Source organism: Gadus macrocephalus, chromosome 7 (genome assembly GCF_031168955.1).
Source record: "Gadus macrocephalus chromosome 7, ASM3116895v1".
Taxonomy (NCBI): Eukaryota; Metazoa; Chordata; class Actinopteri; order Gadiformes; family Gadidae; genus Gadus; species Gadus macrocephalus.
This window is the reverse complement of record NC_082388.1, coordinates 6,863,436-6,880,391: the sequence shown is the minus strand read 5'-3', so window position 1 is coordinate 6,880,391 and position 16,956 is coordinate 6,863,436. Positions and strand designations below refer to the sequence as shown.

The window sequence follows — 16,956 nt, the reverse complement described above, 5'->3', positions numbered from 1 at the left end:
GAAAGATTAACGTCAATAAGACTTCCTGGTTGCTACAAGTGATGACACCCACGCATGCACAAGCGCACACTTGATTCAACCATTTCAAACGGCTGTAACAGCTCAGCTATTCTATGTATTAACTCAAATGTATTCAAACTTTAACCATTTAGCTATTTGTTTAACTCTTCTGTTTCCAACCTTTTTTTGGATGTTACTTTGTTTACTTTCTTTTGAACTCTGTTCAAATCTTCATTTGATTTAAGCCATTCAACTTTACTTTAGTGAGATGTTTTATGTTTTTTTTTTACTTATTGGCAATCATGAGCATAGTGCTTCCATATATTTTTGAATTATTATAATTTGTGCAAAAGCTAAACAAAGTATCGGACTATCGGTAGTATCGGTACCGTAGCTAGCCAAAGCTGTGGAATCAGCATCTGAAGGGAAAAGGTGGTATTGGGACATCCCTACTCAAAGCTATCTTTGTTGCATGCGGGGAATGGGTTAACCTAGCGATTGTTAGTGATTGGCACTTGGTTCTATGAACATCCTTACTGTACTGTTTCTCTTTCTTCTGACAAATGGACTTATTGTAGGTCGCTTTGGATAAAAGGGTCTGCTAAACACCCTGAATGTAAATGTTGTGAGTTCACTTGTCTGTCTGTCTGTTACCTTGGTTTGTCATCCGCCTGGATGGCTCTCTGCGTGTTTCAAGCATTAACATGAGTTGTTCGGCCACCGGAGAATAAGTCTGTCTGTCTGGGGATGGAACTAGCAACCTCCCTGTTACAAGTCAACCCCGCTCTACCTCCTGGGCTAAACCGTTCCTATACGGGGGGGCTATCCTAGCCATGGGGGTCCCTCAGTGACCCTTATGTAATCCGTGGGTGTGGGTGTGTTTGTGTGCAGTTCCAGGACATTGCGATGGGAGATATTGTGATGTCCAACATCGCTCTGACCCGCTACACCCGGCCGACCCCCGTGCAGAAGTACGCCATTCCCATCATTAAGAGCAAGAGAGACCTGATGGCCTGCGCACAGACAGGTACACGCCACCGTCACAGACAGACACTTTCTCTCACGCACACACACTGTCGGCACTAGACACACGCGCACTGTAGACGCGCACTCTGTCGTCCTGTAGTCAGTCACTAGACACACACACGCACATTGTATTCACTAGACACACACGCGCACAGTGTAGACACTAGACACACACGCGCACAGTGTAGACACTAGACACGCACACGTCAGAGTTCCCGTTGTCCGGTAATTACCGGTCCTTGACCGTAAAAAAATGAGGACCGAAAATTCTAAATGTCTCCGGTCAATATTTCAACCTTTTAAATTGAGCAGAAATACTTTTGAATGTGTTCATTTGAATTGTGTTTAAATATGCTACAGTGGTCATTTGTTTAGCCAATTCATGTAAAACAATGAGGGTTTTCATTGTAGCGTAGCCTATGTGATAAAATAAATAAGTTGTTACATTTCGTCCACTCGCTGAAATTGATCGCTATAGTCTACTGTAGGTTTATGAACTAAACGGCGGCAAGCTAGCGAAAGCCGGCGGCAAGCTTTGCGGAGTACCGGTATTTAACAACCATGGCGAATGAAAATATGATCACACACTTCTTCTCCTTTATATAGCCTGCCTCTCAATTTTTTTTAGCGCAATATACACGGACAGTATCCGACCGATTTTTTTCCTATTTGAGCGGTAAAATGAAACCTTCCCGGTCACATGACCGGCATAATAAATAAAATAAATAATTTTCTTCTAGCGGAAACACTGGCACACGTACAGTGTAGACACTACACGCACACTGTCATCCTGTAGACACACGCACACACTGGAGAGAGGGAGGGAGGGAGGGAGGGAGGGAGAGAGGGAGAGAGAGGGAGAGACTCTCACTCTCACAGACAGGTCTTGAATTATAGCGCCCCACCCTGTGGTCAAAGTGGTACTTCGGTTCCTCCTTTTGGTGCAGTTTGAAGTCAACCTCTATTATAAATACTGCTTACTTTGCTCATCTGAAATGTCCCCAACGTGATTTTTGTTTGGTGTGTAGGGTCCGGTAAGACGGCTGCGTTCCTGTTGCCTATCCTCAGCCAGATCTTCGCGGATGGGCCAGGAGATGCACTGGCTGCGGCTAAGGCGTCTGGACAGGTGAGATCCCCACGCACTCAAGGCCACCTAACAACGGGAGACGTACGCGCTGACATTTGACTGACGGACACGAGTTTAGTTTCATGCCGTGACTTGCGTTTGGAAGATGTTTCTATGCATTTAGCAAGTATGTACGCGCTCACTAAAGGGCTGAATAGGGTTCCGCGTCGACGCAACGCATGGGGATTTACAGACCCGTTGCCTCCTTGCGGACCTTCCTTGCAGACCCCGCAAGGCCCTGACGTGCGCCTCCCGAAAAGTGTAACCTTGCATCGAGGCGACGCAGCTGCCAGGGCTGTGATTGGTCCGCTCACTAAAACCCGACGCAGCTTTAACCATTAGCGTGGCGGAGGCAGGTTTCATTTTTAAGCTGCGTCTTGCGTTTGCATAACTGTACGTTCACTAAGTCATATTATATCAAACTATACTATGCTAATATATACACAAATATCTTTAAAAACGCACAAAGATCTTTAATGTTTTTTTTTTAAATATAATATAAAAATATTGAAAAACATATAAAAGAATAAAGATCACTAAAAACACATGGGTGTTTGAAATTGTTCATAAAGATGTTTAAAATAGCTTTCAAAACACAAAGATTTGGAAAATGTTTGGGGAAAATGTCCCTGTCTCATACTTTGAAAACTGGTCCAACAGTCACAATTCGATTATCTCCCCAAATCGTCCAGCCCTACCCGAGACCCATGAGACCCTTTGTTTGTTTGTTTTTCTACTGTTGATGACGAACCTGGCTTCTCTTCTAGGACAATGGGAAATATGGGCGTCGCAAGCAGTACCCCATCTCCCTGGTGCTAGCCCCCACCAGAGAGCTGGCCCTGCAGATATACGATGAGGCCAGGAAGGTAAGAGCGAGGGCAAGCAAACACTCTCGTTCATGAACACACGCACACACGCAGACATGTAGGCACGTAAGCACTCTCACACTCATAGCAAAGTAGGATGAAGGTACAAACACACACACTGCAGATGTAGGATGAAGGTACAAACACACGCACTGCAGATGTAGGATGAAGGTACGAACACACACACACACTGCAGATGTAGGATGAAGGTACGAACACAAACTACAGATGTAGGATGAAGGTAAGAAGTTCGTACCTTCATCCTACAGCTGTAGTTTGTGTTCGTACCTTCATCCTACATCTGCAGTGTGTGTTCGTACCTTCATCCTACATCTGCAGTGTGTGTGTGTTCGTACTACGAATACACACACTGCAGATGTAGGATGAAGGTACAAACACACACACACTGCAGATGTAGGATGAAGGTACGAACACACATTGCAGATGTAGGATGAAGGTATGAACACAGACACACTGCAGATGTAGGATGAAGAAACGAACACACATTGCAGATATATGATGAAGGTATGAACATGGGTATGAACACGCACTTCACCAGTGTCCACCTATGATATCAAATGAGTGCACAGAAAACACGTACGTACGCACACACGTCCACACACACGCACACACACACTGTCTGTGTGGCTCTCTCTGCCCCTGTGTGTGTTGAGCCGTTGTGCACCCCTCCACAGTTCTCGTACCGGTCGCGGGTGCGTCCCTGCGTGGTGTACGGTGGCGCCGACATCGGGCAGCAGATCAGGGACCTGGAGCGAGGCTGTCACCTGCTGGTGGCCACGCCCGGCCGGCTGGTGGACATGATGGAGAGGGGCAAGATCGGCCTGGACTTCTGCAAGTAAGACCAGAGGGACACGGGGAGACCAGAGGAACACGGGGAGACCGTTAGAGACACGGGGAGACCAGAGGAACCCTTATATCTTGGGTTCATCGTCTCGATTCAAGTACACAATACCCATTGACAATGCAGTATCCAGACCTGTTACGTATGGGGAATTTAGCAGACGCTTTTACCTAGAGCGACTTACAATAAGTACATTTGTCTTTGGAAAGAGAAACAACAATATATCGCTGTCGGTGCAGTAATGATATTCATAGAACCAAGTGCCAAGCACAAACAATCACTAAGTTAACCCATTCCCCGTATACAACAAAGATAGCTAGGGTAAGATGATACACAACTAAATTCTATAACTAAGTACGACATACAATAAGTGCGACCATTAAGTGCGAGGACGTGCAACAAGTAGGAGGGGAGGGACTGGGTGTCGCCGACATGCGAGTCCTTCAGCTAGACTCATGGATCACCTTTTGGACATCCCTGTTTCCATGTCGGGAGCACTGTTGTCACTGTCAAAGTCGATATCGTGAATGTTGTGTTGAGTCAAATCAAGTTATTTTTTAGAGCCCTTTAAAACAACAGTTGACGAAAGTGCTGAACAAATCAACTATCCAGATATAAACACACAAATAACATAACAACTATTTAAAGCACAAAAAAATGTGAGTTAAGTTTATATGGAGTTAAAAGGTAGAAAAAATAAATTAGTTTTTAGTAGGGATCTGAAAATGTGTGTGTACAAGCAGCCCAATCTTTTAACTGCAACCAAATCCACCCTATTCGGGTACGAATAATGTTACCTTACCTTTAGGGATCAACCAATATGGATTTTTTTAGGGCTGATACCGATTTATTTTCCATCAGCCTTAGCCGATGACCGATACTGGCAGACGATTTCCTTGAGCTGATATTTAGAGCCGATGCTGCTTTTGCTCCCTCAATTTACATCATAAGGTCCAATCCCATTTCTACCCCTTACCCCTCCCCCTTGTTTTGATGGGGGAGGGGGAAGGGGGAGGGGTAAGTGGTAGAAATGGGATTGGGCCTAAATATGACGCCATGATATCTCAATTAAAAAAAATAATGTCTGTCTGTAAATCATGCTGGACGGAAGGAAAAAAAAACTCAAATATCGGCCGGCTGATATATCGGTCGATCACTACTTACCTTCCCTTCCCTAAAGCTACCTGGTTCTGGACGAGGCGGACCGCATGCTCGACATGGGCTTCGAGCCCCAGATCCGGCGCATCGTGGAGCAGGACACCATGCCCTCCAAGGGCCTGCGTCAGACCATGATGTTCAGCGCCACCTTCCCCAAGGAGATCCAGGTACGTAGGGACTAGGGGCTGTTCCACTGTGGGGAAAAACAGCATCCCGATTATTTTGGTCAATGTTTTTTTTTGAGTTTGAAAACGTGATGCGTTTATTCAGCATTTCTCTCCACAAAGATACACATTGTATCTTAGAACTTTGAAATGTCCCCTTAAAAACAAATGCACAAAATTATCAAATCAAAAAGAATGTACATGTATGTGCACATACACGTTTTTTTTCTGAAAAAAACATTGAATGAATGCAACAAATATCCTCCAAAAAAATTGTGTGTGTGTGGTTTCAACCCGATTTTATTAGTTTGGTCATCATTTGACCTAAAAATCGAAAGGACGATCAAAATTTGATGAATTGCCCTAATATTCGGTATCATTAGGCGAGTGCTGCATGAAGTGCTCAACTATTGTTCTTAAGTTTTATTCTTTCTTCTTTCTTTATTATTCTCGAGAAACTTTTCGACCTATCTCCTTCCTAAATTTTTCACCTAGTGACTCAATTCCCATTTTAAATGTCCTTTACACTTTGTCAAAATCACAATTTAAATTCCATGTCTGTTTGTATTCAGTCAATCTCATTGATTTACACTGAGGTTAGAGCGTGAGGACGTGCCGGCAGTGTTGCCATATTGGGCAGTTTTGCTTGCTTAATTTGACTACTTTTACGATGTTCAGGCAGCGTGTCCAGATTGGGCGATTTTTCCCACCTAATTGGACTACTTTTAACAACGTTAGGCTGGAAAAATTAGCATTAGGCGAGTACATAAAATTTCAGCTGGTTTAAAAAATAAATAATGGCGGGATTATTATTCCAGCTTTTGTAACAATGTATTGCAGCACTTTGCTTCTTCAGGCAATGTAATTCAGCGTCAGTCAGTTTTCGATTTCAGCATCCAAGTGCACGTGCATTGCAATGCATTTGACCTTTCAGATTCTTCAGTTCAATTAATTTTGCATTTCTGCATTTTTAGCAATGCTTTGCGCTTTTCTTTCAGCTGTCACTTTATTTGTTTCCAATTTTTTTTTCTGTTATCCCTCCACTTTATTTAAGCCATGTAACGTTTCTTTACATCTTAATCTATTTGGCTTTATTAAAACATATTTTCAACCTCACTTTGTACTACAGCACTATGCATTTTCTGCAGGAGATGCATTTTCTAGTTTAATTAGGTGTTGGTATCGAGAGGGCAGAAAATGTATGGGAACATCGCTCATCCGTTTACCGTCTACCATTCAATAAGAACAAGTGTTACTAGTAGTTACAATGGTATATACTCGGTATCTGCCGATACTCAAGTTCAGGAATCATTATCGGGACGGGAAAAAATTGTATCCGGACATCTCTAGTCCGTTTGGCGTCTACCTGACGGCGGGGCCGTGTGCTAAAACGTCGCTTCTCTGATTCAGATCCTCGCCAGGGATTTCCTCGAGGACTACATCTTCCTGGCGGTGGGGCGGGTCGGCTCCACCTCTGAGAACATCACCCAGAAGGTGGTGTGGGTGGAGGAGAGCGACAAGCGGTCCTTCCTGCTCGACCTCCTCAACGCCACAGGTACGCAAGGGCCAACCTCCTCGTGCACAACCCCAACGTTTGCGACTGTATTGTTGTGGTATGTGTGGTCTTGCTGCAAATTAATTGCCCGCTTGGGGCAAAGAATAAAACTGAACTGAGCTGCAACGTTTGCAATGCCGACCCCTGCCGAAGTCATGGTGTGTTCGAGTTGCAAAGAGGGGAAAAACCCCCCAGCTTTCTTGCTGCGTTTCACCGAGGCACGCCCCCATTTGGCCGGTCCCACTCGGGATTCTGAGAGTATACAGAGTTCAGTCAAACTAACCCTCTAACCGATAGAAGTTAGTTAGTAAGCTTTTGCTCATAGGGTTAAACTAACCCTATCACTGATAGTTAGTCAGCTAGTCCTCCTAGGATTAGGGTAGCCAGCTAGTTTGTTCTCCTAGTTGTGCGTGTCTGGGGAAGAGCTTACTAGCTAACTAACCAAGAGCTATCACATACACTAAGCGATGGCTCTTAGTTAGTTGGCTAGTTAGTCGAGTCTTGTAAAGAACAATCTCTTAGTGATTGGATTAAGGCCTCAAGAAATATTTCCTCTATATATTCTAATCTTATTTACTAATTAAAAGGTCTTCAGATGGACTCTAACCACAATGCATACATCCTAAGGAATTGATCACCCAGCAGCCCTTGAGCAAGGCATTTTTCGGGGAATAACCCTTGCTGGGTTAGTTAATCTCTTCTAGGCATTTTGTAGCAAAGCATATTAGGTCAATGTTGCTAATTTAGTTTTGCTGTTGCGTTGACCATAATTATCAGGGAAGCAAAACTATTCATTACAATAGCCTGTAATGCTACAGGGAATGCTTATCAAATGATGTTCGTCATTTAAAACAACACGTAAATATCAAATGGAACATTCGGTAACGTCCCCTCAATTATTCAACTTGCTCACCAGCCCAGCTCGGACCATAGCACTGTGCTAGAAGTTCATCCAATCATTAACTCAGTAGCAGCCTTTTCAAACAGAGGCTTGCCTTTTGTTGTGTACATATCTCTGCAAAGGTTTTATTAAAGAAAAAAAGAAATCGGCTAAGACAAAATGCAGAAAAACAATAAAAAATAAAAGGCAGAAATAAATCGGAAAACGCGGTACCCCGAGATGCAGGTCACGTTCGTCCGCTCGCAAGCACAGTGGTCTCCTCGCCCTGCATGGTGTATTACTGTAGAGATTTCCCTGCTGCATCCCCCCTCCACCTAGTGTATTACAGTATTGGTGTGCTGGTGTGGTTTGACATGTGGATGGTTTTGTTCTCTAAGTGATCCCCAGCGAGATACAGGACAATACAGGAGAGACCATAGAAAAGCCCGGTAAGCGCCCCCTGCCCCACAGTTTTTCTTCTCTCCTCCTCCCTTCCATTCCATACTTAAATCGTTTTTAATTGTAAAGTTTATTTTTTTTTGAAGTTAGCTTGTTTTTAAGTTGTTTTTATTTCGTCTCAAGGGGTCGCACACCGGTTTTACCCGTGGGACGACACACTGCACTCTCTCCACATTTTGGAGACGGTGGCTTTTCCAACGGCGTGACCCCCCCCACCCCCCCGGGCGCCATTTACCCCTTAACGATTCCCTAAAGCGTCCTCCACTCACTTTGTCGCCGCGCCCCCGTGTGTGACCCCACTTTAGTCGCTTGCTCTGTCAAAGGTGTTGACTTTTTTTTTTGTGTCGTTCCTTTCAAATTCTTAAAGGTGACATATTACACCACCAGGTGTGAGTGTGATCGGCCGTTACAAGACGTTGTGAAAATCGGCCTCTTCTGATATCACAAGTGGGCGTGTCCACCTAGAAGGTGGACACGCCCACTTGTGATGTCAGAAGAGGCAGATTTTCAAAACGGCTTGTATAGCGGTTCATCACACTCACACCTGGTGGTGTAATATGTCACCTTTAAGTTTAATTTTGTTTGCTGTACACCCCCCCCCCCCCACCATTTGGGAAGCCCCTGCTCATAGGGGCGGTCGTTGTCATCCATTCCCGGAGTCACTCTATTATTTATATTTTTTGTCTTGAGCATCTCCTGCGTCCGAATCATCTTATTTTGGTTTAAACATTGTGGTTTTGAAGACAGTTTCAGTTGTGTGCTTTCGTTTCTGTTCCGCCTGCTCAGGCCATCGTTATCCATACCCCCTTCCCCACCACCACCTGTGATGTACCATGTCAAAATGCACTGCCTGGGGCCATGTTGTCCTCTGAATACTGCTGGGTGGTCTACCTTGTGAGTGTGGTCCACGTAGCCCCCGGGGCATGAGGAGGGGACCGTGCACCCCCCAAACTCTACACAACACCAACCCCACCCCCTTGCTCACTTTCCATCCCTGGCTGCACTTTTCCTTGTCCTGTTTTGTATGTCCATTTTGAAACTGTGAAGTAGTCACCCACGTTGGGCTACCATAGTGGCCGTCCACGCAGGCAGTGTTCCCTCTGACATGGCCATAGATATATAGACTGACTAGATATTGCCTGGGCTGCGCTGTTCAGTGGAACGTATGCGTCAATACCGCCTCCATCTTGCCGCGGGGTAACCACCCAAAAAAAACAAACCAGAAACCAACTCCTGCTTGAAGATTGCTTAAAATTAAAGCGTTTTAGAGTAACTTTGAGTGTGAAAGGACCTCAGTTCCATCAGCATTCATTCAGGTGGGTGGTTACCCCGCGACGAGATGGCCGGATTGTTGACACATGCTTAGAAGCTGAATGCGATATCTAGTCAGTATATATATCTATGTGACATGGCGATGTAATTGTGCTCGGTTCAACATCATGTTTTCAATAGATACACACCTCATGTGTTGAACCACATGTACACTACCGTTCAAAAGTTTGGGGTCACTTAGTACTGTCCTTATTTTTTTTCTTGTTTGTTTTAATGAAGATAACAGAGTAATCAGAAAGTCTAGACATTGTTAATGTGGTAAAGGAGGGATTATAGCTGTAAACGGCTGATTTTGAAAGGAATATCTACATAGGTAGATGGAGGCCCATTTCCAGCAACCATCACTCCTGTGTTCTAATGCTAAAAATAAAAATATTGTGTTAAAAGGCTAATTGATTGTGCAATTATGTTAGAAAACGATTGTATAAAAGTGTTTGTTTTCTTGGAAAACATGAGACCACAAACCTTTTGAACGGAAGTGTAAGTGTGCAGCAAACGTCCATGCCGCACGCCCTGGTGTGCAGCTTTCCAGAGTCCAATCAGACTCCGACAGGTGTAGCTGCTTAAACCAGCCATCGTCTACTCAAAGTCCAACATAGTAATGTGGCACTAAATAACAAAAGGCGGAATTAAAGTCTGAAACTCTTAAGACTTTAATTAATTCAGATATCAAGGAGTTTATATTTAATTTAGTGTTGTTAAGCCATTAAAATATTTAATCGCGTTTAATCACGTTAATGACATAGTTAACTCACGATTAATCGTGAGTAATCGCGATTAATCGCAAAAAAAATTCTATGCTAAATATCCCTTCATTTCTTTGTCCCATTATTTTTTCTCATTTTAATGCTCTTAACATGGAGAAGTGCATCGGCTTGCCTTGTGCAAATGTTTTTTTATTGATAACAACATTGGCATATACTGATCAAAACAGGACGATACAAAAAAAATTACAAATTGCAAAGGTAAACTAGGACTCCTATAGTGCAATTAAACGATGAACATAGGAACATACTGCCTTGAACATAGCAGTCAGGCTACTGCTTCTATGTTAGGTAAACTAGGACTCAGCCTATAGTGCAATTAAACGAACATACAAACATACTGCCTTGAACATAGCAGTCAGGCTACTGCTTCTTTGTTTTGAGCCAAAGAATAAAAATAAAAAATTGCGTTAATCGCGCGGAAAAAAATTTTACGCCGTTAAAATTGTTTTGCGTTAACGCCGTTAATAACGCGTTTAACTGACAGCACTAATTTAATTATAACTCAATTTCAATCAAAAATGCAGATAATGCACTCATCAGTTAGCTGTTTAATTTCTGAGAGATTGAAAGCGAGAGAGTTGACTGTTGGCATTAGTTGTAGTGAGGCCATCTTGTTTCAGTATTTGAGATGAGTAGCTCTTGCTGAACGTGTCAATTCAAGATGTTGTACATGATTTAAACTGAAGTGACGTTTGCATATTCAGCAAAATAATTAATTCCCTGTCCAGCTCATAGCTCAGCCATACGTAGCGCTGCTTGATCATGGAAAAAATCATAATCACGATTATTTTGGTCACTGTTGAAATCATGATTATTCAAACGATTTTTTTTTCAGTTTGAAAACATGATGCGTTTTTTCAGCATTTAACCCTCTTTAACCAAGAACTTTGACATTTTCCCTCAAAAAATATACCCAAAATGTTAAATAGAAAAAAATTTAACAAAAAAGAATGTACAAATTTGTATCCAGCTGTCCTGCAAATGAATGTTAAAAAAAATATTGATAATAATAAAAAATAAATAAACTTGATTATATTAGTTTGTAGATCGATCAACCGAAAAAACTAAATCACGATCAAAATCTGTTTAATCGCCCAGCCCTAGCCTTACGACCCCGGGATCATCGTCAGCCTCCACCCCCCCCCACCCCCCTACCCTCTGAGTGCCACTTCACACACATAGTACCCCCTTTCCACAGCCCCAAAACACCTCACTATAAAGGCGGCTTGAGCTCAGGAGGTTGGCAGGTAACCGAAAGGTTGCCAGTTCGATTCCTGGCTCCTCCTAGCTGATTGCTCCCCGACGAGCTGGCTGTCGCCTAGCATGGTTGACTACGCTGTCGTTGTGTGAGTGTTCGTATATGTATGTGTGCGTGAATGGGTGAATTTGTGCGTGAATGTTTATATTTATATATAATAAATAAATGCAGTGCAGTCATTATCCCCTCGCTCCCCCCCCCTCCCCCAGGGAAGGACTCTCTCACACTGGTGTTCGTTGAGACCAAGAAGGGCGCCGACGCCCTGGAGGACTTCCTGTACCGCGAGGGCTACGCCTGCACCAGTATCCACGGCGACCGGTCCCAGCGCGACCGCGAGGAGGCGCTGCACCAGTTCCGCTCCGGACGCTGCCCCATCCTGGTTGCCACCGCGGTAAGGCCGCCCCTGAAGCACCCCCGACTGGGGGGGCGTCAGCGCTGTTCAGGCCTAGGACCCCTTGGCTGACTGTGATGACACGGTGTAGAGAGGGGGCCCCAAGTTATACATTGTAAAAGAATGATCATATTGAACCAGTAACCACCCCCCTCCCCCCTTCTTGTGTCCGATCCGTCCCTGTGTGCAGGTGGCAGCTCGAGGCCTGGACATCTCCAACGTGAAGCATGTCATCAACTTCGACCTGCCCAGTGACATCGAGGAGTACGTCCACCGTATTGGGCGTACGGGCCGCGTGGGGAACCTGGGTAAACTACGAAACATCTATACTCGCGTGCTGAATGTTGTCGATGTGATGCGTGTGTTGCTAGATTGTGTATTGTGTGTGTGTGTGTGATGCATTTGTGTGTTGCTTGATTGTGTAGTGTGTCTGTGTTGCTTGATTGTGTAGTGTGTGTGTGTGTGTGTGTGTGTGTGATGCGTGTGTGTGTATGTGTTTGTTGATTATGCAGTGTGTGCTACTTGTGTGTGCTGCTTGATTGTGTAGTGTGTCGCATCGCCCACCGTCAGTGTCACGGGCGGATCGGGCAGGTCCTGAAAAAAATATTATCATAATCACGATTATTTCGGTCAATGTTGAAATCACGATTGTTTTTGAGTTTGAAAACGTGATGCGTTTATTCAGTATTTTGCCCCTTAAAGAAACACGCTTAGCTGCGAATTATGAAATTTCCCCCCAAAGCTCATAGAAAACGCTAATTGAAAAGTAATTTGCAAAAAAAATTATTGAGCTGTTCTGTAATTTCTGTAAAACATTTATGAAGATATTATGAAGAAAATAGGGCCGTCAAATGAACGTGGTAATTTCGATTAATTAATCACAGAAAAAGTAACGCGTTAAAAAATGAACGCAGATTAATCGCGCTTCTATAGTGCCCTTTGACCCGGTGCGTCATTTGCGTTGAAACAAAATGGAGGCAGATGAGAAGACGCTGCTCGGCCCCGTGAAGGGAAAATTCAAGTTTAAACAACTCCCAGACGGAACTGTAGATAGGAACACCGTTATCTGCAATCTCCATAGTAAGGAATTTTCCTGTCACCGGAGTTCATCAACCCTTAAATATCACCTCAACGCAAAACATTTGGCAGCAAGCTCGCAGGTACGAGTTGTCACAGCCCCTGAAGCTGGCGCTAGCAACCAGCCTCGTCAAGCTGCACTCGACTGAGATTCGTTGATTCTTGAATGAGATGGAAATGTTATTAATTTAATTCTAAAATGCACCGTATGTTAATGAAAGACATCTTTTTTTAAAGAGACATTGAACTTTAAAGTCTTATGTCTATTATTCATCGAATCACTCATCTGCCATAATTTACTTGAATTAAATTATTTTGAAATGCTTTCTCGCAAAATGTAAGCAAGTGATTAATTTAGATTAATTAATCACAGAGCCTGTAATTCATTAGATACATTTTTTTAATCGCTTGACAGCACTAGAAGAAAACTAATTAAAAAAATAAATAAAAAATGTTTGTCCAAAAAATCGTCAACCTTGGATCGCTCACTAGGATCTCCGAACTCGTGAAGCGTCTTTTAAACAAAAACCTCATCCTGTGCCTCCCCCTCCGCTAGGTCTGGCAACGTCGTTCTTCAACGACAAGAACGGCAACATCACGAAGGACCTCCTGGACATCCTGGTGGAGGCCAAGCAGGAGGTGCCGTCCTGGCTGGAGAGCCTCGCCTACGAGCACCAGCACAAGAGCACCGGCCGCGGGCGCTCCAAGAGGTACACGCCGAAAGGAGAAAGGTTCGGGATGTCTTCCCGATGTTTGGAACACTTTATAGACGTTTACCAAGGTTTTTTTTACAGTCATCGACATTTCGCGTTTTTACGATAAATTGTTACCTATAAACATCAACTTCAAGTTAAGGAGTTAAGTTATGGTGTCGCTGTGGTTCTGCTAAGACCACACTCAGGATCCCCCCACAGACGCCAGCCTTTGTTAGGATGCCTGGGTTAATCGAAGGCCTGTATTCTCCGATAGGTCAAGTTACCGTTCTGCTGGACAGGTTCCCAGGTGGGTCGGAGCAGTTGGTACTGTTCTCCGGTGTATGGGGTTAAGTATCGGTTCTGTGTTCCACGTTCTCTGGTGGATTGGGTTAAGTGTTGGTTCTGATGGCCACTTTCTCTGGTGGATTGGGTTAGGGGTTGGTTCTGATGGCCACGTTCTCTGGTGGATTGGGTTAGGTGTTGGTTCTGATGGCCACTTTCTCTGGTGGATTGGGTTAGGGGTTGGTTCTGATGGCCACTTTCTCTGGTGGATTGGGTTAGGGGTTGGTTCTGATGGCCACTTTCTCTGGTGGATTGGGTTAGGGGTTGGTTCTGATGGCCACTTTCTCTGGTGGATTGGGTTAGGGGTTGGTTCTGATGGCCACTTTCTCTGGTGGATTGGGTTAGGGGTTGGTTCTGATGGCCACTTTCTCTGGTGGATTGGGTTAGGTGTTGGTTCTGATGGCCACTTTCTCTGGTGGATTGGGTTAAGTGTTGGTTCTGATGGCCACTTTCTCTGGTGGATTGGGTTAGGGGTTGGTTCTGATGGCCACTTTCTCTGGTGGATTGGGTTAGGTGTTGGTTCTGATGGCCACTTTCTCTGGTGGATTGGGTTAGGGGTTGGTTCTGATGGCCACTTTCTCTGGTGGATTGGGTTAGGGGTTGGTTCTGATGGCCACTTTCTCTGGTGGATTGGGTTAAGTGTTCTGTCCCCCTGGTTCTCCGGCTAAGTGTCGGTTCTCTCCCCCAGGTTCTCCGGTGGGTTCGCCGCCAGGGACTACCGCCAGACCAGCGCCGCTAGTAACCCCGGGGGCTTTGGTGGTCGCGGCGGCGGCCGCAACCAATCGGTGCACGGAGGGAACCGCGGATTCGGAGGAGGTAAGTACAAGGATTCACATCTTCATTTAAAGGTGACAAATTACATTAACCGTCATCAATCTAGGACTGATAGATGAGCAGAGTTTGCTACAGTCCACTGGGTAGGCTGGTAGACTGATCTATCCAGTGCACATCTAGGTGGACACGCCCACTTGTGGTGTCAGAAGAGGCAGGTTTCCAAAGCGGCTTGTAACGGCCGATTACACTCACACCTGGTGGTATAATATGTCACCTTTAAGGTGTTTAGCTGATGCCTACATCCAAAGAGACTTACAATAAGTACATTTGTCAGGAGAAAGAGAAACATATCTGTCGGTACATTAAGGATGTTCATAGTGCCAAGTGCCAAGCACTAACAATCACTAGGTTAACCCATACACCGTACACAACATAGATAAGGTAACTTGCAACGCAACTAAGTACAATAATAACTAAGTGACATACAATAAGTGTGTACATTAAGTGCCAGGACGTACAAACACACAATAAGTGCGTAAGATGGGTCTTTTTGGGAGGAGAAGGGGCGATGGGGGTACGGGAGGAGGCATGGATCAGGTCAGTCTGTGCAGAGGTGTTTTCCACCTTACTGGTTGTGGTCCTAACGTGTGTGTGTGTTCTCTTTCTTCCCTAGGGGGCTTCGGGAACTTCTACAGCAGCGACGGCTACGGGGGCAACTACTCCCACTCCCAGGTGGACTGGTGGGGCAACTAAACCCCTCCCCCAAATGACCCTTCACCCCTCCCCCTTTGTCCATCGTCGTCCTTCTCTTACTCTCACCGTACCCTCCCCTAGTGGTTTATTTGTTTTCGTTCCACAGCATGCCCCCCTGTGCGGAAATGTTGTGCCCCCCCCTTTTTAGATCCTCTTCCTCGTCCAGCATCCCCTCCACCTCCTCCCATTACAGAGTCCACAGCCCTAAACGGATCCCACACAATAGTCAGTTGTTTTTCATGGGACTTTGTGTCTTTGATCGCTTGCTAGCCCCGCCCCCTAAACCCCCACCCCCTCAGCTTCTAGTGCACTTTGGTTCATCATCACCGTGACGAACGCAAAGCTCCCCCTTAACGCTGGGGATTCGAAACGGAGAGTCTTGAGTCGTCGAGTTAAAAAAAATAAAACGATAATTAAAACTTAGTTTCCCCTTAAAAATCGCTCAGGGGGAATCACACTGCGGGAGGGAGGTATGACCTCAAGTTCATCGACCTTTGGGTTGCGGTGACCGCCGTAGTGTTCACTCCCCCCCCCCCTATGTAGCTGTCACTCACCGCCTCCCCCCTCCCCTGACTTCAGCGTATGACCAGCCTGTGTTTCCCAGATCCACACTAACTTAACTCCCTTAATCCACGGCTCGGCATTCAAAGGCATGACGCCAGATCCCCCCCCCCCCCCCCTCCCTCCCCCCTGGACTTAAGTTCTTTTTAAGTGTCGATGTGTGACCGTGTGTGCACTGGCATGGCTGTTTTCATAGGTCACCCAGCCCAGCCACCAGTAGTCGTCACGCAGCGTTTAAAAGAGAGCTTTCAGTGTTTTCGTCGTTCAAGCGATCCCATGAAACTGGCCGTCTTCTCATGGCCATGCGACAGATAGACAGACAGTCAGAGTATCCTAGCAGAGTTTTCATTTTTTTTGGATAGAAAGGCAGAAATTTGATTGGCAGGTGTGCCGGCGAGACACGATGGTTGTTTCTCGACGACAAACTGTGGTAAAGTCGTGAACTTGTGCACTTTTAAATTCCACCCGCTCAGAAATGCATTTTTCTCTTTGCTGCAAAAAACAATGGAGCATTTGTTTGTGTACTGTGCCTCCGAGAATCAGAACGGTATCTCCTGCAATTGTGTTTCTTTGTTTTAATTGCCTGAATATACATATATATATCAATATAAATAAATATATATATGTGTATAAAACCGGCAACCAACTTTTTAGCCCGCTGTGACTCAAATATGTCTTTAATATCATGTTTTGGTGAACATGTTTTGTGGATTTCTATTTGGAAGGAAAAACCCAACTAGAACTAAATCAAACCTTGGCAAACAACCTAAAAAATCGTTCGTCTATAGAAGTCAATCGCAGGGTCTTATTGACACGCCGAATCCCAAAAGCATCTTATCTGCGTCGCTGTGTTCAACCCGCGTCGCCGAAGGCCCAGTACCAGTCTGTCGAACCCGCTTACACAGTGTGT

General features: G+C 44.9%; 1 protein-coding gene across 12 annotated transcripts in view; it reads left to right on the top strand.

Moving 5' to 3' along the window:
- ddx3xb (DEAD-box helicase 3 X-linked b) overlaps positions 1 to 16,681 on the top strand; it is a 30,803-nt gene extending 14,122 nt beyond the window's left edge. For 6 of the 12 annotated variants that reach the window (XM_060055457.1, XM_060055456.1, XM_060055452.1 and 3 more), the window contains 13 exons: positions 892 to 1,027; positions 2,055 to 2,152; positions 2,920 to 3,018; positions 3,714 to 3,874; positions 5,061 to 5,205; positions 6,613 to 6,757; positions 8,036 to 8,086; positions 11,663 to 11,844; positions 12,035 to 12,152; positions 13,478 to 13,631; positions 13,891 to 13,923; positions 14,647 to 14,774; positions 15,406 to 16,681. In XM_060055457.1, coding sequence (XP_059911440.1) covers positions 892 to 1,027; positions 2,055 to 2,152; positions 2,920 to 3,018; positions 3,714 to 3,874; positions 5,061 to 5,205; positions 6,613 to 6,757; positions 8,036 to 8,086; positions 11,663 to 11,844; positions 12,035 to 12,152; positions 13,478 to 13,631; positions 13,891 to 13,923; positions 14,647 to 14,774; positions 15,406 to 15,485 — 1,530 coding nt within the window. In that variant the 3' untranslated portion in view covers positions 15,486 to 16,681. The remainder of the gene's footprint in view (positions 1 to 891; positions 1,028 to 2,054; positions 2,153 to 2,919; positions 3,019 to 3,713; positions 3,875 to 5,060; positions 5,206 to 6,612; positions 6,758 to 8,035; positions 8,087 to 11,662; positions 11,845 to 12,034; positions 12,153 to 13,477; positions 13,632 to 13,890; positions 13,924 to 14,646; positions 14,775 to 15,405) is intronic. The other 6 variants (XM_060055461.1, XM_060055462.1, XM_060055453.1 and 3 more) reach the window with 3 other exon arrangements.
- Positions 16,682 to 16,956: the final 275 nt, after the last annotated feature.